The sequence below is a fragment of the Erinaceus europaeus genome, chromosome 9, assembly GCF_950295315.1.
Source record: "Erinaceus europaeus chromosome 9, mEriEur2.1, whole genome shotgun sequence".
Taxonomy (NCBI): domain Eukaryota; kingdom Metazoa; phylum Chordata; class Mammalia; order Eulipotyphla; family Erinaceidae; genus Erinaceus; species Erinaceus europaeus.
The window spans coordinates 112,425,872-112,450,556 of NC_080170.1; the positions used below are offsets into that span (position 1 = coordinate 112,425,872).

The window sequence follows — 24,685 nt, forward strand, 5'->3', positions numbered from 1 at the left end:
TTCTTGCAGGTTGGGGAAGAGTTGGGGACAGGGGCTTGAATCTGGGTCCTTGTGCATGGTAACGTGTGTACTCAACTGGGTGTGCCACCACCTGGCCCCGCTGATCACGTGTTTAATTTCCAAGATTAGCCTCGCTCCTTTTTCCTCTAAGCAGTCTCACCTCCACCCCCCCCATTTTTTATTTGTGATTTAATAGTCCCACACCACACCTACCACCAAAGTTCTGTGTCCTCACCCTCCCACTCCCCAAAGATAACCACTTTAGCCCCCACGAGTCTTAGAAACTGCTGGCTTGCTTCTGTTCATCCATGTGTATCAGTCCTCTGGATTCCACATGTGAGTAAAAGCATCCAGCAGTTGCCTTGTATCTCTCATTTCACTAAGCATAATTGATGTCTGTGTTGAGAGTTTTTGTTCCCAGGATGGGACCACACTTTCCTGTATGTTCTGAGTTTTTGTGAAAATAAAAGAAATCACAGGAGAAAAAAAAAGAACATTTTTGCAATGAGAGCTGAAGGAAAGGTACTCTAGGTGGCAGAAGAGCTCGAAGCAATCCAAGGATTGCTTACCCCCCAAGGATCTGAGCACAAAAGTTGCAGGAATTCCTCTTTCATCCTCAGTGGCAGGACAGCTCCCAGGGCAAGGACTTGGGAGGAGCAGGGAACTAACTTGATGCTCTTCAAGAAAAGCCAGACCAAGTGAGCCACACCTCTTCACTAAGCTGGTTAAGCACAAAGCACAAGGACCTGCGTAAGGAGCCTGGTTTGAGCCCCCGGCTCCTCACCTGCAGGGGGTTCGCTTCACAGGCAGTGAAACAGGTCTGCAGGTGTCTATTCCACTCCCCACCCCACCCGTCTCCCTCTCCTCTCTCCGTTTCTCTCTATTCTATCTAATAATGATGACATCAGTAACTACAACAATAATAACTACAACAACAATAAAAAAGGACAAGAGGGGAAATAAATATATATTTAAAAAAACTTAAAAAAAAAAAAAAGTTGTGCCGAGAATACTGGTGTCAGAGCACACTCTTGTGGACATGAGCCGTCACCACAACCTCCTTAAATGATGGGAATTTGTTTTCTTTCGGAAGTTACAAATTCAAGTTTAACTGACTCTGTACTAAAAGTGCTAAGATTTCAGCAAGATAATTTAAAAGAATTTTACATGGTCTCATAGTTAGTAATATTTCCTATACTTTAAAAAAAAATTTCAGACTTTGTATTACTTCCTAGTTCTTTTGTTCCATTCAAACAGCTGAGTTGTTTAATGATTCAAGTCTTAATTTTATATTTTAACTCAATGTACTCGGTTTAGAAAATTCTATTTTGGGCAGCCCGGGGGTGGGGGTAGATAGCATAATGGTTATGCAAAAAGACTCTCATACCTGAGGCTCCAAAGACCCAGGTTAATTCCCCTGCACCACCATAAATCAGAGCTGAGCAGTGCTCTGATAAAAATAAATAAATAAATAAATAAATAAAAGGAAAGATAGAAAAGAAAAAAAAGAAAACAAGAGGGGGTCGGGCCGTGGCGCAGTGGGTTAAGCGCATGTGGCGCAAAGCGCAGGAACCGGCGTAAGGATCCCGGTTCGAGCCCCCGGCTCCCCACCTGCAGGGGAGTCGCTTCACAGGCGGTGAAGCAGGTCTGCAGGTGTCTATCTTTCTCTCCTCCTCTCTGTCTTCCCCTCCTCTCTCCATTTCTCTCTGTCCTATCCAACAACGAATTGCATCAACAAGGGCAATAATAATAACCACAACGAAGCTACAACAAGGGCAACAAAAGGGGGGAAAAATGGCCTCCAGGAGCGGTGGATTCATGGTGTAGGCACTGAGCCCAGCAATAACCCTGGAGGGAAAAAAAAAAAAAGAAAACAAGAAACCCCTGAAAATTCTGTCTTAAGAATAGACATAAATAGCTTAATATTAAGTATACAACTATAGAAGTAACAATCTTCAGATATTTACTACTTAGGGAACTTATCTTTTATGAAGAGGAGTAAAAATGCAGGATTTCAACCCATTGAGTATGATTACAGCTTATTTCTCTTAAGCTGTAGATGAAAAAAGAAGAAAAACTACCATATTAATTCAGCAGGTTCAAAGTAAGAAAGTCATTTTGAAGAACAGTATTTCAATTGAACCCTTATATTTATTAGGTGAAGGAAAGTGTGAGAAAAAAGTAGAATTAATGCAAACACTGCAGTTTCTTGAGAGCTTCTTTGGAGGTTCTAGCAGGGGAGCGCAGCTACTCGTATACTCTCAACCTCTCTATTCGGGGAAGGCCGTCCTCTTCAGACCAAGTGCACATGTAGCGGTGAGGGAGGAAGGGGACACCCGCCTAGCCAGCCAGATCAGCTGAATCAACCCTGGCGATCAATTGGGTGACAGATGTTGCAGCCAGATCGCCCTCACATCCACACTGCAGTTTCTTTTAAGCTACCAGGCACAGTTGGAGATGCTTCCCTTCCTCGCATGTAGGTGCAGGGACACCCCAGATCCTTCCTGTGTGCTCACACCTGTTGTTCACCAAGGCCAGTCCTTCATTTTCCAAGTTGTAGGTTTCATTTTCTTGGTCGGGAGGCATCGAGAAGGAGGTGGAGATCAGCAGGAGGTTTGCCCAAGGGCTGTGAGATGAAAGCTTGGTCCCCTAGCTGCAAGCCTCGCTGTTGACATGGTCTCCTTGAAATTGAGAGGGGAGGGGACCAGGCGGTAGCGCAGCGGGCTAAGCACACATGGCATGAAGCGCAAGGACCGGAGTAAGGATCCTGGTTCAAGCCCTGGCTCCCCACTTGCCGGGGAGTCGCTTCACAAGTGGTGGAGCAGGTCTGCAGGTGTCTGTCTTTCTCTCCCCTCTCTGTCTTCCCCTCCTCTCCCAATTTCTCTCTGTCCTATCCAACACAACAATGACATCTATAATAGTAGCAATAACCACAACAACGATAAAACAACAAGGGCAACAAAAGGGAGGGGGGAAGCCTCCAGGAGCAGTGGATTCATAGTAAAGGCACCGAGCCCCAGCACTGGAGGCGAAAGAAAGAAAGAAAGAAGGAAGGAAGAAAGAAAGGAAGGAAGAAAGAAGTTCGAGAGGGGAAGGGGAGCTAGAGAGACACCCTTAGCCCTGCTTCACCACTTGTGAAGCTTTCAGGGGCTTGAACCTGTGTCCTTGTGCTGTGTAATGTGTGCTGTTAACCAGGTACGCCACCAGGCTCTCTTCACTCCTTCCTAAATTCTCTGGTGGAGCTTACTTTTCAGGGGCACGCTTGCTTCTTTTATCTATCTATCTATCTATCTATCTATCTATCTATCTATCTATCTATCTTAAATATTTATTTATTGTGGTCCAGGAGGTGGCGCAGTAGATAAAGTGTTGGATTCTCAAGCACGAGGTCCTTTGTTGTTAAAATTTTTCGGAGGCTCTAGCCGGCTGGGTTAGCTTCACGGGCGGGTAACAGAGACGTGGAGACAACGGCTGGGCAGGGAAGCTGTATTTCTTTATTCAGGAACAACGATTCATAAGCTAAGACAAACTAATCACCAAACAGAACTCTGCTGTCTCTTTGCGGCGGCACAAGCACTCCCTCTTACTCTGTAACTCGGGAACTCTCCAACTCTGGAACTCTGGAACTCTCGTACTGGGGAACCCTCTGAAACTCTTCCACTGTGGAACTCTCTCTTACTCTGTAACCCTGAAACTCTCGAACTCAGGAACCCTCCCTCGGGGTTCCTTGGGGTGGGGCCAAGCAGGCCCACAAAATTAACAGGACTGATCCAATTCTCTTGGCGGGGGAGGGCTAGAACAAACAAATGTAAAGCATACGACAAATTCCTGAGTTCAGTCCCCGGCAGCACATATACCAGAGTGATAATCTGGTTCATTCTCTCTCTCCTATCCTTCTCATAAAGAAATAAATATTAAAGTCAATAAATATTTATTTATTCCCTTTAGTTGCCCTTGTTGTTTTATTGTTGTTGTAGTTATTATTGTTGTTATTGATGTCATCGTTGTTGGATAGGACAGAGAGAAATGGAGAGAGGAGGGGAGGACAGAGACAGGGAGAGAAAGAGAGACACCTGCAGACCTGCTTCACTACTTGTGAAGCGACTCTCCTGCAGGTGGGGAGCCGGGGCTAGAAGTGGGATCCTTATGCCAGTCCTTGTGCTTTGCGCCATGTGCACTTAACCCGCTGCGCTACTGCCTAACTCCCTATTTATTTGTTCATCTCTTATCATTTACCCCTCTGTGAGTATGGACTAAAATTCTTTTCGGGGTGCAGAAGATGGGAGTTCTGGCTTCTGTAATTGCTTCTCCACTGGACATGGGCATTGGCAGGCTGATCCATAACCGCAGCCTGTTTTTATCTCCTAGTGGAGCAGGGCTCTGGAGAGGTTTGGTTCCAGGACAAATTGGTGAAGTGGTTTGCCCAGGGAAGTCAGGATGGAATCATGGTAGGATCTGCAACTTGGTGGCTGAAATGTAGTAAGATATAAAGCAGGACAAAATGTTTAATAAACAGGAACCAAAAAGCAGGAAGAGAGCAGATGGTAGTAGGGATTTTAGGGTAGATAGAAGGTAGGAAATCTATTTGAGGTATGTTCCTAGGAGCCCATGACTTTTTAGTTTTTGCTTGAGTTTTGATAGCTGACATGGAAGTGGACAAAAATATTGTCTGGGAAGATGGTATCAGAGTTGAGGACAGTCGTCCTCGTTAGTATAGTGGTGAGTATCCCCACCCGTCAAGAGCTGAGAACAGAACTAGAAAGCCAGATTAGGGCAGAAAATAGCTCCCAAACTTGAAGAAAAGATACAAATACAATTATTTCCTACACCGGTCTTACCTGGGCCCCATAGCTATTCATATTTAGCTATTCATATTTAGCACAGAAACCTGTATAACCTGAATCCCTGTAAGACTGAGCTCACAGTCCATAGTCACAGCGGGGGACATTCTAGGCCACACTCATTTCAGGACCAGTCTTCCTCAAGTGGCAGAGTATGCTGGCCCACCTCCTTTCTGAGAGTGGGGCAGTCCCTGCCATTGCTATTTTATAGTGAGGGTATAGAGAGACTCACATAAAAGCTTGTGATGACATTCCTAATAGAAGTGACCAGTGACGGTGGAGAGAGGGATCTGTTGGAGGTCTAGGCCTATAGTATCTATGGCGGAATCCAAGGATTGATTCCATGACTAAGACCCCAGGTGATGAGGTGGCCTGGTATTGGCCAAGATAGCCATCATTAAGTGAGCCAATCTCTTGCCTCTTTCCAGTTTTTGTAGTCCCCCCCCCCTTTTTTTTTCCTGAATTTAGATTATCTCTCATTTTTTAAAGTATTGAGGTCATTAGTTGTAGCCAAGTCAGTCTTAGGTTTATGGGGTCTGGTCTCAAGTTAGGGAGGAAATAGACCTAGGATTTTAGTGGGGTCAAAGTTAACCTCAAGGTTTTTTATATATATATTTTTTGCATTTACTTGCTTGATAATTTCTAATAAAGGTTGTCATAGGCACATTAATTGTCCTTTGCTTGATATATAATTTTTGCTAGTATATTTCTTGGCCAACGGTGTTTTTTTCTAAAGAATGTCAAGGAGAGACAATAATGCTGATGCCCTGTAAGGAGAGACTAAAAGATGGAAGAGGATGGTAGTTTTACAATTGATTAAAAACTCTGAAAAAACAAACAAACAAAAGATGGAAGAGTAGATTTTACTTACATTCTTTTGTGTAGTTAGTTTAGTAGATAGCGTGACTGAATGAAGTGAAGTCGTGGGTAGGAGAGGAGGGTATCCAGGCCTAAGTAGTAAGTATTTGATTTGAAAATGTATGGTCCTTTCTTTAGGCCATTCTACTAGATTGCCAAACTCATTCAGTCTAAGTCTAATCACAGAGGACTACTAAGCACTTTCACTTTGAGGTATATAACCGGCCCTGACTTATGGATACAGGTACCCAGTACCCTAGGCACTAGTCTATATCTAGAATCTGTAACTGATAGAAAACGCACCATCTGAAACGGAACTAGATCTCTCCATATTTTAGGGAAGTCCTCACCAGGTTAAAGGAGTTGAGCGGTTGGCATCTCAGGCTTGGAATGTCTGGAGTCAGTCTGCGGCAAAAAGGCATGGCAGTATGACTTGGCATGGTGGTACCAGTAACACTTGCTTTTAAATAAGTCATAGGTACTGTTCTAATTCCTTCTGTTTTAATCCATGGTTCACAAAAATAGAACTTGCTCACCCAAGGACAGGTTAAACTGTGTATATGAGATCTCTACTCCTAGTAGAGCTCACACATTACCATGCAGAAGGACCTAGGTTCAAGCCCCTGGCTCCCACCTGTAAGGAGGATGCTTTGCAAATGGTGGAGCAGTGCCACAGGTGTCTCTCCTTTCTGTATCTCTCCATCTTTGCTTCGCTCTCGTCTCTCACCTTCTATACAGGAAAAAAAAAATGGAAAAGAAAAAAGATCTTTGAGAATGGTTGAATCGTGCAGGTGCTAAGCCCCAGTGATAACCATAGTGGCAAAAAAAAAAAAAAATCATTAGGGATGGTTGAATCGTGCAGGCACCAAGCCCCAGTGATAACCGTAGTGGCATCATCATCATCATCATCATCATCATCATCATCATCATCATGTCCTCATTCTCCTGCTAAGTTCCTGGGAAGTCTAGATCAGCAGTGGGCCAGTGATGAAACTGGAGTAGAGATCTGAGAGGCAGAGGGACGTGGGTTGCACCTGCAGATCTTGCATTCCCTGTATCTGGAGAGTATCCCTCAGAGCGCCAGCTGACTGACTGACCGGCTGCTTTTCTCATATTGCAGACCCACTCTGGCTACTTCTCCAGCTTGTACCCCCCTCATCAGTTTGGTCCATTTCCACATCATCACTCTGTAAGTGTTCCCTTGATGTGACCCCACTTCCCACTTCTCTCTGTTCTATAGTTGGTACCACCTCATCCTTGGTGGATTGACCTGTGGATGTTCACGGTGTAAGTACTGAATCCTGTGGTTCTGAATAGTCCCGAGAAGGACTCAGCACAGGCTGTAAGTACACCGGAAGCTCTTTGAAGAGTCGTCGCAACTCCACTCAAGAATCCTGCTTATGTTTCCCAGTCCTGTAGGTGGCTGGAAGCTGTTGCAGTTGCGTGGTCCAAGGGTCCAATCAGGATGTAGCTAGGTGGGAGGAGGGCTCCTAAGGTCTTTGAACAAAGTCTAGCGGATGGGGTCTTGACATTGCCACCCCACCCCCCACCCCTGTATCACGGACCTCTAGAGGCCTTGCCCAGGCCTCTGCTTGATCACCATGTGACTCGCTCAGGGCAGAATATGACTTGTGAAACTTGTCATCCCTGGCTACGAGATGGACTGGGGAGCTTTCCATTGCTGCTAACAGGAGTGGAAAGAGTTCCTCAGGGCTTCACCCTCAGGCCAGGTATGTTTTTATAATTACTGAGCCTTTAGATCGGGACACAAAGAAATAGTCACATTTGGGCCCACCAGAAGGCTCACTTCATAGGGTGCACATATTATCACGCGCAGAAAACCTGGGACCAGTAAGCTTTTGGTGCCCACTATGATTGACTGCGGCTCAAGAGGAACTCGCTCTTTGGTTGTTGTGTGATGCTGCCTGTGTTCAAGGTCACTGCTCTTCCCAGCCTGACAGTCCTTGACCAGAGCAGAATCCCAAGCACCTCTCTGGCTCCTTCCCTGGGTAGTGGGACCACCACATCCCATGGCTGTAGCAGGTATCGGTGAGTATCTGAAGGAGAAACCCCAGTAGGAATGATGTCTATGTGATCTTATCCTTCCAGTATCCAGAGCAGGAGATTGTGAATCTCTTCATCCCAACCCAGGCTGTGGGGGCCATCATCGGGAAGAAGGGGGCGCACATCAAACAGCTGGCTAGATTTGCGGGGGCCTCCATCAAGGTAATTGTGCGCCTGTGTCCCACTCTTCTCCTCTCCCATCTCTGTTCCTCTCACTCTTTATTTCTTTTGTTTCTTTTGTCTGTTCTGGGCAAGTTTCACACTATATAGGGGCAGAACCTTATAGGATCTAGAAATCTTACCCTTGGGAGTCAGGAGGTAGCACAGCGGGTTTAAGCGCATGTGGTATGAAGCGCAGGGACCGGCATAAGGATCCCGGTTAAAGCCCCTGACTCCCCACCTGCAGGGGAGTCACTTCACAAGTGATGAAGCAGGTCTGCAGGTGTCTATCTTTCTCTCCCCCTCTCTGTCTTCCCCTCCTCTCTCCATTTCTCTCTGTCTTGTCTAACAATGACGACATCAATAATAACAACAATAATAACTGTAACAACAATGAAAAACAACAAGGGCAACAAAAGGGAAAATAAATAAGTTTCTTTAAAAAACAAAAAAGAGGGGGAGTCGTTCAGTAGAGCAGCGGGTAAAGCGCAAGGACCGCCATAAGGAATCCCGGTTCAAGTCCCCGGCTCCCCACCTTCAGGGGAGTCGCTTCACAAGCGGTAAAGCAGGTCTGCAGGAGTCTCTCCCCCTCTCTGTCTTCCCCTCCTCTCTCCATTTCTCTCTGTCCTATCCAACAATGACGGCAATAACAATAACTACAACTATAAAACAAGGACAACAAAAGGGAAGAAATAAATAAATACTAAAAAAAAATTTAAAAAAAGAAATTTTACCTTTAGGGACTATTTTCATCTCTCATCTTTTACATCTGTTGTTCCTTTTGTTTCTTTGTTTTTGTGCAACTATTAACTGATTATTTTTTTGGGGGGTGGGTAAGATTAGGGGTTTCTTAGAAATCGGTGAGATCATCCATCTTGCCTTAGCAACAGATAATTTCAGACCCCTTGAGATAAAGGGAATCTAGAAAATTATCAGGTTGATTTTGATAGTTTTTTTCCTTTTTTTAACCGCTCTTTAGAGAGGCGGGGGAGACAAACTAAAATGTTAGGGCCAAGCTGGTCCTCTCTGGATTGCCACGGTCTCCTCTTCAAAAGAAGACGCAATTGCGGAATTTTTCCCAAGCTGCCGTGGAGAAATAGCTTGTCTGTAGTAGGTGTTCACGCTTTGCTGGTTTCCACTTCAAACCACCTCCCATGGCTTTGAACAAATAACTGAAATGAAAAATTATTTGAAAAAGCAATGATGAGGGGGCCAGGCAGTGGTGCCCCTGGTTAAATGCACACACCACAGTGCACAAGGATCTGGGTTCAAGCCCCTGGTCCCTCCCCCCACCCCCCCCACCCCCGTCGGGGAAAAGCTTCATGAGTGGTGAAGCAGGACTGTAGGTGTCTGTCTCTTTCCCTCTCGATCTCCCCCTCCCTTTTCAATTTCTTTTTTTTTCCCTTCTCAATTTCTGTCCGTCTCTATCTAATAGAAATAAATAAGTAAAAAAAATTTAAAAACAGAAGGAAAAAAAGAAAAAGAAAGCAATGGTGAAACCCAGATAGATTTTTGAAAGCTTTTGGCAAAACCAAAGAAACAGTCCTAGGATTAACTAGAGAAATTTAGGAAGGAAGGCCCTGATGTGTGTAATGTCTGGGAGTCCGGCTTGCTGCAGATACATGCCTATACCTTGCCTACTCTAGCACAGTGTGCAGAACCTTCCAAAAAACTGAAAGGGACAGATTATTCGGCCCTGGTCCTGCTCCAAGCCCAGCTCTCAGCTCTGACTGAGTCTCCCTAACCCCACCTCTCGGAAACAGAGTTTCTGTTGTTATGTAAAATAATCTGCTACCCTGGGACAAGCCGGAATTCTGAACCAGAGTCTCCTGACTTGGAGAGAAAGAATGCTTATGTTTTCTTCCCAAGAAGTGCCGGAATTTCTCCCACAGCAACTGTGCTAAAGAGAAAAACAAAAAGTCTGAATAGCACAGAACAAGAATTGCAGTGAGGCTACAGAAGACTTTTATTTAACGACCTGATTGCTTTTCTGCTGCTTTGGGTCCTCTTACGTCACCTGCTATATGGATAAGCCGGGTGAGAACCCGAGGATAGGGAGGGTCAGCGGTGGGTATGGATGGGGGTGCTTTGTACCCACAAGCATCCTGCAGTGAGGCCCTGACCCCGCCACTGACAGGTTGTTCTGTGGGCTGGCCAGCGGCATTTCTTAGCGTTCAGTCCTGTGGTCTGAGACTTCTTGCAGTAAGCAGAATGAGGTGATTTTTAACCAACACAACCTGACGGATCATCTCAGCAAATCCTCCTCATTTTCCCCTGAGAAAAGTGAGACTTAGAGGGGGCCAGGCAGTGGTGCATCAGGTTAAGTGCACATAGTAAGAAGTGAAAGGACCTGTGCAAGGATGCCGGTTTGAGCCCCCGGCTCCTCACCTGCAGGGTGGGGGGGGGGGCGCTTCACAAGCAGTGAAGCAGGGTTGCAGGTGTCTCTCTGTCTCCCTCTCTATCTTCCCTTCCTCTCTCAATTTCTCTCTGTCCTATCCAATAAAATGGGGGAAAAATGGCTGCCAGGAGCAGCACCGGGCCCCCCAGCGAGGCGAAGGAAGGAAGGAAGGAAGGAAGGGAGGGAGGGAGAAAAGTGAGACTTAAAGAGGTATAGCAACATAGCCATGCAGCTAGACTGACTCTTAGATTTCATTTCTGCTGTCCACAGAATTTTGAGCAGGTACAGGGGCTAATTGCAACGATAACTTGTTGTTGTAGCGGTCTGGTGTCGGGCTGCACCGCGGAGAAGAGAGTGGACGTCCAGAGCAAAGGGGTACACAAATCTTTGTTATAGGATGGGGGGGGGTTGGCTCAGACCACGTGGAGTCAGCCGACAATGGCCGTCCCCACTACCTGACCACGGGGGGAGAGAAGGGGGCGAGATCTGAGAGAGGGGGAGCTGAGAGCCCAGAGAGGGGGGGGTGAGGGGGCTTTTTATTGGGCGACAACCAGGGGTGACGTATGGGGCCAGGACTGGTTGAAGGGGGCACTGCTAGGATTTCACTGGGCGTAGTAAAACCTGGGGGCGGAGACTGCATCAGAATAATTCCTCAGCAACATCTCCTATCCCTTTATATCTAAATGGACACAGTAAAGAAAAATGGAATGGAGCAGGCTTAAATGTTTTTAAGGAATGCCGTGCTCAGGTGGGAAGATGTAGGACTTTCTGTGGAGGAGGGAAGGCTTAAATGGCTGCCAACCTTGTGAGATTTATGCGTCCTCCTGTGCTCAACCCCTCTTTAGAGAGAGAGACTCATCTCATAGGTTTAAGCGCAGCCTGCTCAACCATCTCTTCACAATATCTCTACATCTTTTCTATCTTTCTATCTAGTAATAGCATAAGATGTTCAAAGTCTGTAAAAGACTATCATGGAGCAGAAACCCTTTGGGCATAAACCTAAAGGATATAACAAAACAGGAAGGGACAAGTAGGGGAGTAGTAAAAGCCAGTGTGAAGTGAAGGGAAGGGTTGGTGTGTAAAGGAACATTCCCTGCTTGGGGAGGGGGAAGGGCAAGGGTACATAAAGAGGGGGAGGCGGGAGGGCATGACACACCAAACAGAGGGGCTATTTGGCATTGTATAGTCCTCAAGGCAACAGTCTGTAAAGTCTATGAATTACTCAGGATCAGTCTATGAAAAACCAGCAGCGTGAAGGGAAATAAGCTGCTTTAAAATTGTGTAAAATGTATATAGGGTATGTCAGAAAGTCCGATACAAGTCTCAGTCCGAAGTAGATGGCTAGGGGAAGAATTGGCAGGGGATGCGACGCTGCATGAGGGAGGTCAGCCGCTGGAATTTTGCTTTTCTGTAGATAGCCAGCTGGAACCGCCAACACGTGACAGGCAGGTCAGAAGCAGGAACGGCAAGCAGGCATGAAGAAAGTTCTGTCCTTGGAGTCTGTGTATCAGGTTCTTCACGATGTCACGTTGAGTGACATCTAGGGTTTCGGGGGGTGTGCCACTGTAGTCGTGCCATCTAGTGGGTGACGTCAGGGTGTGCAGGGGTTCAGATGGTTTTTCCGGGATTCCTGTGAAAGAAACACAAACAATCTGCTTCTCGTGGTTAATTTAAACTTGTAACAAGTTATAGGTTTGTTATAGTTGATACCTCGATGATTATAATTGGTTTAAAATCTCTTTAGGATTTTATTTAAAGGTCTTCTAATGTGACCTCCTGTAGCAGTCTCTACCGCAGGATCTTGAGACCAATTTTAGCTAAAATATGTATTTTAAACAGACTCAAATTGCTTAGAGAGTTAACGCATATTCGTGACAATGATTTTAACGTTTACAGTGCCAGATTGATGCCAGATCTGTTGTGGATTAATTTCCACAAGATAGTTTACAGGGCCAGATGTTGTTGTAGCGGTCTGGTATCGGGCTGCACCGCGGAGAAGAGAGTGGACGTCCAGAGCAAAGGGGTACACAAATCTTTGTTATAGGATGGGGGGGGGGGGGTTGGCTCAGACCACGTGGAGTCAGCCGACAATGGCCGTCCCCACTACCTGACCACGGGGGGAGAGAAGGGGGCGAGATCTGAGAGAGGGGGAGCTGAGAGCCCAGAGAGGGGGGGGTGAGGGGGCTTTTTATTGGGCGACAACCAGGGGTGACGTATGGGGCCAGGACTGGTTGAAGGGGGCACTGCTAGGATTTCGCTGGGCGTAGTAAAACCTGGGGGCGGAGACTGCATCAGAATAATTCCTCAGTAACAATAACTCTCCACTTACTATTGCCCAGAAGATTCCAAGACCCAGAGAACCATTGATTTTTGAAGATCACAGAGCTGAAGAATGTGAGAGCTGGGATGTAATCAGATTATCCTGTTTCTGATCTAATATGGGGTACCAGAGCCCTTCCCAACCATTTATATTTAAGAAGATAAGTAGAAGGTTGGAGAGAGAGCACAATAGTCCTGCAGAAGACTTTCGTGTGTGCGGCTCTGAGGTCCCAGGTTCAGTTCCCAGCACCACCATCGGTCAGAGCTGAGCAGTGCTCCACTGAGAGAAAGAAGGAAAAGAAGGGGCTGGAGAGAGAGAAAAGAGGAGCTAGATGAGTGGAGTGCAGTGCCTCAACCTTCTCTCATGGCGTCCCTGTGGCCTTTCTGGATCCCAGCAGAATGTGTGAGATGGTTGCATCACTTGCTGATGGCTTTGTGGTGAGCAAAGGGTAGCAGGGCTGCACCAGGGAGACAGCATGGACTCTGCAGCCTAGTGAGATCCAGAGCTGCATTATTATTATTATCATCATTAGTATCATTAATTGGATAGCGAAAGCCGTAAATAGAGGGCTGTGTGATACACCTACCTGAGCACATGTTACAGTGCACAAGGACTCACGTTCGAGCCCCTGGTCCCCACCTGCAGGGGGAAAGCTTCATGAGTGGTAAAGCAGTGCTGCAGGTGTCTCTCTGTCTTTCTGTCTCTCTCCCTCTCTTATCTCTCCCTTCCCTCTCCATTTCTGGTTGTGTCTATCCAATAAATAAATAAAGATGATAAAATTTAAAAGAGAGGGAGCCATAAATGGAGAGAGAAGGGGAAAGTAGAAACAGAGACACCTACAGCCCTGCTTCCTTCACCAGTAGCAAAGCTTTCCCCGGGCAGGTGGGGGCCGGGGGCTTGAACCCAGGTCCTTGTGCATTGTAACATGTGCTCTCAACTAGATAAGCCACTTCCCGGACCCTTGCCTGTCTTCAGGTGTCACAGCAAGGGACACATTTAAAGCTGTCGGGGCTGGGAGAGAACCTGAGACTAGTAGGGGGAGCAGAGTCCTGGAAGGGGTGGGGTAGGGACAAAGCCAGGTCAGGAAGAGGCAACCCCAACCCGTAAAACACAATGTTTGCAGGACAACGCTGAGTCCTGTCACGCATCTTTCCTGCAGAACAGCTGTTAGCAGGACTCAGAATGCTGCATAAAATCTAGCCCATGGTGCCCTTCAGGGCCACTAAGTCTTGATCTTGCTTCAGCCTGTCTCCTCATAGTCTTAGCAGGCATCTCCCACAGGGCCCTCGTTCCTGCTTCCTCTCTAGGGAGTGACCTGTGGAGTGCCACTCCAAAACTGTAGGTGCGACCATGCAGCCCTCGGACCTTTGGTCTGGTGAATGCCAGACAGTGGTCCTGTGGGGGTGGGGGGGTGTTTTTCAGAATATTTGGGCCCCATCTGGTTTGGCAATCTTGTGCCCTCTTTCCTTGGAGCTTTCGATTCCCTTAACTGAGCTATAGGGAGCCCCTCATTACTGGTCCTGGGAGCAGGGACAGACAGAGAGTACTTCCAGTGAAGCAGTCTGCCTGGGTGGCCAGAGACCCAGTCTGATACCGGCTGTATGGTCATGAAGGCGTTAGGGTTAGACAAACCTCCAGAGGCAGTGTGGCCTTACAGCCTCTTGCTATTGGGTGAGCCACTCAGACAACCAGGAGAGCTTGGGGAATACAGCCAAGTAAAAGTATTCTCCTCTGTCCTTATGAACTGCAGATTGCCCCTGCAGAAGGCCCGGATGTCAGCGAAAGGATGGTTATCATCACCGGACCACCTGAAGCCCAGTTCAAGGTTAGTGCCAAGGGCCCCTTAGCCGTGTAAGCTCTGGTCACAGAGAAGCCTGTCCAGGGTGCAGTTGACCTTCTAGCCAGGAACAGCCACCTAGGACGACGCACTTTTTTTTTTCCCCTTTCTTTTTTAGTTTTTATTTATAAAATGGAAACACTGACAAGACCATAGGTTAAGAAGGGTACAATACCACACAATTCTTGCCACTGGAACTCCATATCCCAGTCCCTCCCCTGATAACTTTCCTATTTAACCCTCTGGGAGCATGGACCCAGGGACATTATGGGGTGCAGAGGGTGAAAGGTCTGGCTTCTGTAATTGCTTCCCCGCTGAACCTGGGCATTTATAGGAAATAAACTTAAAAAAATTATTTAATTAAATTAATTAATTAATTAATTGCATAGAAACAGCCAGAAATTGAAAGGAAGAGGAGGGAGAGAGAGAGACAGAGAGAGAGGCCTGCATACCTGCTTCACCACTTGCAAAGCTTTCCCCCTGCAGGTGGGGGCTTGAACCTGGGTCCTTGTGCATTATAACATGTGCACTCAACCAGGTGTGCCACCACCCAGCCCCTAGGATGCACTTTCAAGGTTCCACTGTCTTTCGTGTCATGACTGACTAGTCTCTAATTCAGCCTGTCTCCCTAATGGCAGACTGTTCCCTTTGCACTGAGCCCCCCTTCTTTCTCAGAGGAAAGTAGATGTCTGTCAGTGCCCAGCCCCAATGAGCCTCATTGACTCACTGAGAGGATGAGCCTCAAAATCTCATCCTCAAGCAGTAGTACAGTGGGTAAGTGCACATGGTGTGAAGTGCAAGGACCCGCGTGAGGATCCCAGTTCAAGTCCCAGCTCCCCACCTGCAGGGGAGTCGCCTTCACAGGCGGTGAAGCAGTTCTGCAGGTGTCTATCTTTTTCTCTCCCCCTCTCTGTCTTTCCTTCCTCTCTCCATTTCTCTGTCGTATCCAACAACAACCAAGAGCAACAAAATGGGAAAAAATGGCCTCCAGGAGCAGTGGATTTGTAGTGCAGGCACTGAGCCCCAGTGGTAACCCTGGAGGGAAAAAAAAAAAACCCATCCTCTGGGATACCTGTGTTCCCTCAGCTGTGGTTTTGAGGATGTAGGTTCTAGACTCAGTCAGACATTTATACCTTTGAACTGTGGGGCATGAGCATGGTTTGGTCGGGTACATTGGTCCCAACTCCCCTGGAAGATTACAATTTGAGTTTTCCAAAAAGCAGAAACATGTATTTTTAGTATAATCCTTAACATTAGAAGTATTTTATGAATACTTCTAATGAATATTTTATGAATATAAGTATTTTATGAATACTTCTAAGACAGAGAGGGGGAGAAAAAAAAGTATTTTAGGACCATCAAGGTAGCTCACCAGAAGGGTACCTGATACATGTGACCCAGGTTTGAGCCCTATACACCACTCAGGAGTATGATGGCACTGGGGGTGGGGGAAGCTTTGGTAATCTCCCTCTCCCTCTCCCTCTCCCTCTCCCTCTCCCTCTCCCTCTCCCTCTCCCTCTCCCTCTCCCTCTCCCTCTCCCTCTCCCTCTCCCTCTCCCTCTCCCTCTCCCTCTGCCTCTGCCTCTGCCTCTGCCTCTGCCTCTGCCTCTGCCTCTGCCTCTGCCTCTGCCTCTCCTTTTCCCTTTCTTTCACTGAAAAATGTTGGCCCAGAGAAGTGGAGCCATATTGATGACAAAAAAATAAATAGGTAAAGGTAATTTTTTTTAATTCATTCATTTCCCTTTTGTTGCCTTTTTAAAAAAATTGTTGTTGTAGTTATTATGGTTATTGTTATTGATGTCATCGTCATCGTCGTTAGAACAGAGAGAAGTGGAGAGAGGAGGGGGAGACAGAGAGGGGGAGAGAAAGGTAGACACCTGCAGACCTGTGAAGTGACTCCCCTGCAGGTGGGGAGCCAGGGGTTCGAACCCAGATCATTGCTCTGGTCTTTGTGCTTTGCACCACGTGCACTTAACTGCTGTGCTACCGCCCAACTCCCAAAAGTAATTTTTAAATTAGTCTAAGAAGAGATTGGAGAATAGCTTTCCTAGTAGAATGCACACTTTGCCATGAGTAGGACCCGGGTGCAAGCCCCTGGCCCCGGCAGAGAGCACCACGCAAAGGAGGAAGCTCCCAGTGGTGGAGCAGCACTGGTGTCTCCCTCTTCTTTGCTGTCTCTCTTTCCCTCTGCCTCTCACTCTCTGTCTTAGTAAGAAGAAAAATAAGAATCTGCTGGGAGCTGTAGAATCTTTGGGGCATGAAACCCAAATAAATTGGTCTGAGAAGACAGTTAACACATATGGACTCATCCAAGAACAATAAACCTTATATACGTAAATGGATAAATAAACTGCTGAAAGGAGTGAGATTTTGATGCATTAGACAACATTCCACAAAGTGAAAGAAGGCAGATATACTGAGTGATTACATTTTCTGTAAAAGTCCAGAAAGGACAGAAAGCAGACATTGTCAGTAGTTAGTGGCCCTGAGGAACTAACTGCTACTAGGTACCTTTTCTGTTGTTGTTGCCAGGGATTTGCCAGTCTGGACCTACTTTTTCAGGTAGGAAAAGAGGCAGAGACATAGAGAGAGGGAAAATGTCTACAGCATAGAAGCTTCCTCCAGATCAGTGGGGCTCTGGTTCAATGTGGGTTGTGTTCATTGCAAAGCAAGCACACTATCCAGATGAGCTATTTTGCTGTCCCCATGGAGGACAAGGGGCGGGTATGAGAATCACTGACGTGTCCTAGAAGGTGGCAAAGCAGGTAGGTCAACAGAACTTACAAGCACGAGATCTTTAATTCAGTCCCCGCACCACTGCCGGAATGATGCTCCTCCCTACCCCACCACCACACCTTGATCTTGGGGGGGGGCAATCTTCTCTTGATCTCTTGACTCGCTTTCCGGAGTTAGCTATCAGAAAGTAAGATCAGAGGGAGTCGGGCAGTTGCGCATTGGGTTAAGCAAACGTGGTGCTAAGTGCAAGGACCGGCATAAGGATCCCGGTTCGAGCCCCCGGCTCCCCACCTGCAGGGGAATCACTTCACAGGCGGTGAAGCAGGTCTGCAGGTGTCTATCTTTCTCTCCCCCTCTGTCTTCTCATCCTCTCTCCATTTCTCTGTCCTGTCCAACAATGACATTAGTAACAACAACAACAATAATAACTACAACAACAATGAAAAACAACAAGGGCAGCAAAAGGGAAAATAAATACATATAAAAAATAAAAATTAAAAAAAGTAAGATCAGATTCATCATGTTCAAAGACTACCTACCTTCCTTACTTCTATGCTGTAACAACCAGAGATCTGAACCAATGATGAGAGCATGTTCAAAAATCCCTGATCTGTTCGTTCGGCCAGACATTTGTAAAGGCAAGGAAATGTAGCTGAGGGCCGGGTGGTGGCACGCCTGGCTGAGCGCACATGTTACGGTGCTCAAGGACCTGGAAATGCAGCTGAGGGCCGGGTGGTGGCGCGCCTGGCTGAGCGCACATGTTATGGTGATAAGGACCTGGGTTTGAGCCCCCGGTCCCCACCTGCAGGGGGAAAGCTTTGTGAGTGGTGAAGCAGTGCCGCAGCTGTCTCTCTGTCGCTCTCCCTCTCTACCTCCCCCTTCCCTCGATTTATGGCTATCTCTATCCAATAAACATAAAAAAAATTAAAAAGAAAGAAATGAAGCAGAGCTCTGTCCCACCACCCGGAAAACTTCTCCGAGGAGGTGGCTGTGTGCAAACCATGAAGACACGAGCAGCTGTGTGAGTAGGCTCACGGGCGGTGCACAGCCGGTGAGGCTGGGGGGCAGGGGTGTACTGTTGCCTGGACCCCCCTGGCTCCCTGGCAGGTGACCCTCACCCACCGATACTGTCTCACTCATGTAGGCCCAGGGGCGGATCTTTGGGAAACTGAAAGAAGAGAACTTCTTTAACCCCAAAGAGGAAGTGAAGCTGGAAGCCCACATCAGAGTGCCCTCTTCCACAGCTGGCCGAGTGATTGGCAAGGGCGGCAAAACCGTAAGTCTGCTCCTATCATAGCCCACCCCAGCACTCACTCTCTCTCCAGGTCCCCTGGGGGAGGCTCTTCATGGACAGGGATGTGATTAGCATCACTGCAGAATTCAGGACCTTGAGTCCACGGTGCTCAGTTAGGCACTGAAAACATCAGGGCTCTGTGCCTAGAAGCCCCATATCTGCGTTAAATGCTGGGAAATGAAGGCCTCCACTCCATCAGTGACAGGGGGCTGCCTCCTACAGTCCTCTTTAAACACACAGGGCCTTGAAAATAACAGTGGGTTAGAGTTCCACTTGACCTGTGGTGTTGAAGAGCACACACATAGTAAGTTCTAGGCAAGCTGGAACTGTAAGTAGGCAAAGCAAAGCAAGTGGTTCGCAGAGGAGTAGACTCCTGTGTCTCTCCGTCTCCTGTCTGCTCGTTTTAGAGCCTGTTGCTGATTGATCTGCTCTTCCAGAGACTATCAGCTCTCCACTGAGTGCTTACCAAGCTCACTTAGTACTCAGCACTGCGCAGCACTGTGACAGAGACCTGGGTCTGGCAGGCGCGCACCCTGGAAGTCTCAGCTTGCTGAGGCAGGTGAGGAGGAGCACTAAGTCCAGGAATTAGCTTTTAAGTCAGGGAGCTCAATAGGGGCTGGAGACTTCACAGAGGAGTGGAGCTGAGATGAACTCGAATGTCAGGGAGAAAGAGCCAGCAGCCCTAGAATATGAAGAGTGTGAGAGAGACTTGGAGGCAGGAACAGAATGAAGAGCCAGGGACAGAACGGGACTTGGTTGGTAAGGACAGTTCAGGTGACCAGTCGGGCTCCCCAAAGATCATTGCATCACCGTCAGCCCGTCCGGGAAGCACACTGACAGCAGCCCCAGAAGCTGGTCCCTGGAGCTGGACTCTCTCTCCCTTTCACTCAGCTTCCCAGAGCCCTCACCACTATTGACCCGTGTGACCGGGACAGGGCAGCCTGAGAGGTGTCCCGGATGGCAGGAGAGGAGAGCAGAGCAGAGCGGACCCCAGCCTCCTTGCCCTGCTCCACTCCTGTGTCGGACTCTTTGGTGGGGAGGCCTCTTCCCGGGCGAAAACTTCCAGGCTTACCCGCTCTGTTGCGCACCAGATGCAGGGGGGCCCAGAAGGAATGTCCCGGGGCAGCAGGGGTGAGCGACTGGGTCTTTCCGTATGTAGCAAGAGGCGCCACCAGAGATCACCAGGGGAATGTGTTGGGCACAAAAATCCCTTTATTGAACAGCAAGGCGGGGCTTATAAGGGGTCGCAGGAGGAAGTGACGTGTACACCATATATGGTAGGGAGGCAAAGGGTCTGGGGGAGGTCAGGACTTTTCCAGTAATTGTTGAGCAAGAGGTTTAATGGTTAAAGGAAGGAGAAAGCAAAGCTATCAGTATAACCAGCAGCCAGAGCTGATCCTGAGGGCAGAGAGAAGATAGATCAGATATGATCAAAGGAATGGAGTGGGTGGGGAAGTAGGGAGGGGGCTTTCAGGCAAAGCAATGATGATGCAGATAATAAGGGAGTGGGCTACTGTGAGGCAGGGAGGCTGATAGGCGGGACAGATCCTGGAGGCCATGTCCTTCCTTGCTCGACCTCTTAGTAGACAGAGACTGATAGGATTGGGCGTGCCCCTCAGACCCTCACTTTTCAATGGGGGAGGGTCCCCGCCAAGCTCTACCATATCCTCACAATTCCCTACACTCCTGAACCCACATTCCCCCTTCACAGGTGAACGAGCTGCAGAACTTAACCAGCGCGGAAGTTATTGTGCCTCGTGACCAGACACCAGATGAAAATGAGGAAGTGATCGTCAGAATCATTGGGCATTTCTTTGCTAGCCAGGTACCTGTGCTGGGAGGGCCTGGTCTCTCCCACCCATCTCTTTTCACTTCTCTAAGCGCTCAGTGGCTTTGTCAGGTGGTCTTACTTAAGGCCTGTGCACATTGCCCATGACCCATGACCCAGACCCAGACCCAGACCCAGACCCACCGGCACAGGTGGAACCTCTTCCTGGCTGTTTTTTCAGAGGCTCCCTGGAGGGCAGGAATAATCCTCCCAGGTGTGCTCGAGGATCTTGAGGGAGAATATAAACTAGGGAGCCATGCCAGGCACATCTCAAGCCCCTGATATGCTCAAGTGCGAGGCCTCCCACTCAGGCCTCAGTCAGTCTGTCTGCTGGGGGAGCCATCTACCAGCCTGACTCTGAGACCCAGACTACGTTCCAAAGCCTCCCTCTGAAGGGCTGACGGCTCCTTGCTGGAGATCCGCGTTTCCCTCCTCTCGTATCTTACCAGGCTCCAGGGCCTCCACACAGTGCCATCTCGTTTATTCTGAGGGGCCAGCAGCTGGGCATCACCTGGCCCTGCTTTTGTGATGCTGTCTGTGGGCTGGATTCTTTTTTTTTTTTTGTATTTTATTTATTTTATTTTTGAGAGAGATGCAGAGAGAGAAAGACACAGAGAGAAACATCAGAGCACTGCTCAGCTCTGGCTTATGGTGGTGCGGGGGAATTGAACCTGGGACTTTGGAGCCTCAAGCATGACAGTCTCTTTGCATAACCATTATGCTATCTACCCCTGCCCATGGGCTGGATTCTTGGACAGAGTAGTCCTGGTCCATGCTTGATGCCAGTGAAGGCAGTGTAGACTTCCACTGGCGTGCCTGAGTGCTGGGAGGTTGCCCTGACCTTACCCCCCAGGGCTCTGTCCACTCTGCTGAGCTCCCACCTCAGCTCCTGCAGTGTCTTGGGATGTGTCTGAGCCACCAGATCCTTGCAGGAGTTCCACCTGCAGTGGGATGAGAGGTCGGGTTTGGGATCCTGCTTCCCCAGTTGTTGAGGGCAGAATACCTGAGACAGCATTTTATTTCCTTCTCATCCCATTGGACACTGTTCTTCCTGGTGATTCTAGAAAGGGGAGATGAGGCAGCACTGGAAGTGGAAGTACGTGCAATTGGAAGGAGAGCATTGTTAACTGCTTGAGTGTGCTGCAATTAGCTAGAAGCTTTAGGGGTCCCGCCCCCTCTCCCCACACCCAGCAACCTGAGGGGAAGGTTGGGCCCATTGCATTTCCAGGCAGGACCCCCCCCTCCCCCAACCAGTCACTCACCCATGAGGGCCTCAGTTCTTCTCAGCTTACCACCCCCTTCATTCCAAACCCTAACCCCACCACCCGTCTCCTTCACATATCCTCAGAACCGGGTTCCCTTCTCTCTCCTGCCCCTCCTCTCCTTTGCTGCAGACGGCACAGCGCAAGATCAGGGAAATTGTACAACTGGTGAAGCAGCAGGAGCAGAAATACCCTCAGGGAGTCACCTCACAACGCAGCAAGTGAGGCTCCCACAGGCACAGCAAAACAACGGATGAATGTAGCCCTCCAACACCTGACAGAATGAGACCAAACACAGCCAGTCAGACCGGGAGCAAACCAAAGACCATCCTGAGGAATGAGAAGTCTGCCCAGGCACCAGGGCCCCTGTAGAGGCCCTGAGGAGCTGAGGGGCCAGGAGGGAGGCTTGGGCCCCCTGCCTCCCTCCGGGCCTCTGCAGGCTTCCCAGCCATCCACTTCATTCACTGGGATCTCTTCTTACTCTCACCAAGCTATCCCTTTTAGTTGAACTAACATTAGGTGAATGTGTTCAAAGCAAAGCAAAACTTCACACCCTTTTCTTTCTGTGGACAAGTTGTCTCTGTACATGTGTGTACATATTAGAAGAGGGAAGATGTTAAGATATGTGGCCTGTGGAGTACACAGGGTGCCTGCAGCATTAATATATTTTAGAAATAATATATCAAATAACTAACTCCAATTTTTAATCAATTATTAATTGTTTTTCTCTTCCTTTCTTTCTTTCTTTCTTTCTTTCTTTCTTTTTTTTTTTTTTTAAGAGAAAGCAGGCTTTTCTAGACTTTAAGGAGTAAAGTCATTGTTTGGGAGGCCTAACAGTTTAGTGAGGAGCTTTGAGGCCACTCATGCAAAGTTCACCCAAAGGGAAAGCTCGTGTAAAGGACACTGCCAGCAGTTCCGGGTCACCTGTGTTCGTCAGCAGAAGGGATACCATCTGTCTCAAGAGGAAACTGTCTCTTCATCCCTGTCTAGTTCACACATGCATATCTCTTTGCTTCACAGGTTTTAAACTGGTTGTTTTTTTTTTTTTTGCATATTGCTATATATAATTCTCTGTCTTTCTGTTTATCTCTCCCCCTGCCTTATTCTCCCTCCCCTTCTTCTCCATCCCTTTCTTGTTCATGCCCTCATCCCTCTGTCTCAGTTCCCATATCTATGCACTCCCCCCCCACCCCCAGGCAAAGCAGTGCTCTGAATATCACATCACACAAAAGGAACAAAAACGAAACACACAAACCAGCCTCAACTTACACTTGGTTACTCAAAAGAACAAGAGTCAATGGTACTTGTCCTAGCATTTGGAAGAAGAAAACAGGAACCCTTCAGACCAAACAATGAAAAATCCCACAAGGAAAGAATGTATTTTGTCTTTTTACATTTTGGTACATAAGCCGTCAGTATTCATCAAAATGATTTCTTTCTTTTTAAAAAATGTGGAGAATAGAAATTTATGAGGTCGTTGGCCCAGGGCGTTAAATTTACAAAATTTTTTTAACGAGAAAAATACACACTAAAAAAAGCTACCTCAGGTGTTTTTTACCTCAGCACCTTGCTCTTGTGTTTCCTTAGAGATTTTGTAAAACGGATAGTTGGAGCATTTTTTTATTTTTTTAATAAAAATGAGTTGGAAAATAAAAAAAATATCACTGCCAGCCTGGAGAAGGTGACAGTCCAAGTGTGAAACAGCTGTTGTGAATTGTCTTCCGCTAGCCAAGAACCTGTATGGCCTTTTTTTGGGGACGAACCTTAAAAAAATGTTTATTGGGGAAAAAAAAATGAGAAAGAAAAACAGAGAAAATATTGGCGATGTCCTGAATTTCAATAGGGTACGTGCCATTAGGGCTTTCTGCGCTAAAGGATGAACGTGTACTGGTTATGTGAAGAAGCCATTTTACCACCAGACTGCAATGCCAGTTTCCTCTACTGCAAACAGTGTTCTGTGACAAAAAAAAATAAATAAAAGCAAACAAACAAACAAAAAGAAAGAAATATATCCAGCTAACAAGAGCCTGGTGTCTGTCTCTTTATTTCATTGAGCACTGCTCACACTCAAGTGTAAGCTGAGTGCTGACTCAGAGGGTTCTTCGGCAAACAGGCAGTGTCAACAGTGAGGACTGGTCAGCTATACAGAGGAGGACAACCTCTTGCCTGCAGGCTTCACTTCAGACTGTGTCCAGAGAAGTCAGGCGTGGAATGTCAACCCTTCAGGCTCATTACTCAGGTGAGACCTTTCCTTTCACAGGATTCTCTAATTCCATTTCGAGTGGTTCACTTCCTAACAAAGTCCCCAATACATTCACATGTATCCATAAACTAGGGCAAAATATATACGTGAAAGCAAAAAAAAAAAAAAAAAGAAATTTTTTTTTTAAGGTTTTATTACTAATGAGAAAGATAGGAGGAGAGAAAGAACCAGACATCACTGTGGTACAAGTGCTTCCGGGGATTGAACTCAGTACTTCATGCTTGAGAATCCAATGTTTTATCCACTGCACCGTGTCCTGGACCATATGAACATCTTTTTTTTTTTTTAATTTTCTTTTTTTCCCTTTTGTTGCCCTTGTTGTTTATTATTGTTGTTGTTGTTGGATAGGACAGAGAGAAGTGGAGAGAGGCGGGGAAGACAGAGACGGGGAGAGAAAGATAGACACCTGCAGACCTGCTTCACTGTTTGTGAAGTGACCCCCCTGCAGGTGGGGAGCTGAGTGCTCGAACCAGGATCCTTATGCCAGTCCTTGTGCTTTGTGCCATGTGTGCTTAACCTGCTATGTATGAACATCTTTTTGTGTAACCATTATGTGGTCTACCACCCTACTTTTAAAACCTTTATGACATGTAAGTTCCACTACTATGGTTCGCGCGACCAGACTGGTGGTCAGGAACAGACCATCTGCACTTCATTTGGTCATTTGAAGTCCTGATAACCCATGGTACCATCTTCCCTTTGCCCTCATTTCGGACTCAGTTCCCCTGCCCACTTAGTGAGAGAACAAACCAATCCATGAATGACCCAAAAGCCACAGGGACCCCAGGTTGAGGTGTCCTGGTCTTGTGAACAAATGGAAATGTC

At 47.5% G+C, this 24,685-nt stretch overlaps 1 protein-coding gene across 4 annotated transcripts in view; it reads left to right on the plus strand.

Annotated features, from left to right (window-relative positions):
• Nucleotides 1-23,622, plus strand: part of IGF2BP2 (insulin like growth factor 2 mRNA binding protein 2) — a 170,916-nt gene extending 147,294 nt beyond the window's left edge. For all 4 annotated transcript variants that reach the window (XM_060198554.1, XM_060198555.1, XM_007519779.3 and 1 more), the window contains 6 exons: nt 6,820-6,888; nt 7,809-7,925; nt 14,391-14,465; nt 18,358-18,489; nt 20,219-20,332; nt 21,730-23,622. In XM_060198554.1, coding sequence (XP_060054537.1) covers nt 6,820-6,888; nt 7,809-7,925; nt 14,391-14,465; nt 18,358-18,489; nt 20,219-20,332; nt 21,730-21,822 — 600 coding nt within the window. In that variant the 3' untranslated portion in view covers nt 21,823-23,622. The remainder of the gene's footprint in view (nt 1-6,819; nt 6,889-7,808; nt 7,926-14,390; nt 14,466-18,357; nt 18,490-20,218; nt 20,333-21,729) is intronic.
• Nucleotides 23,623-24,685: the final 1,063 nt, after the last annotated feature.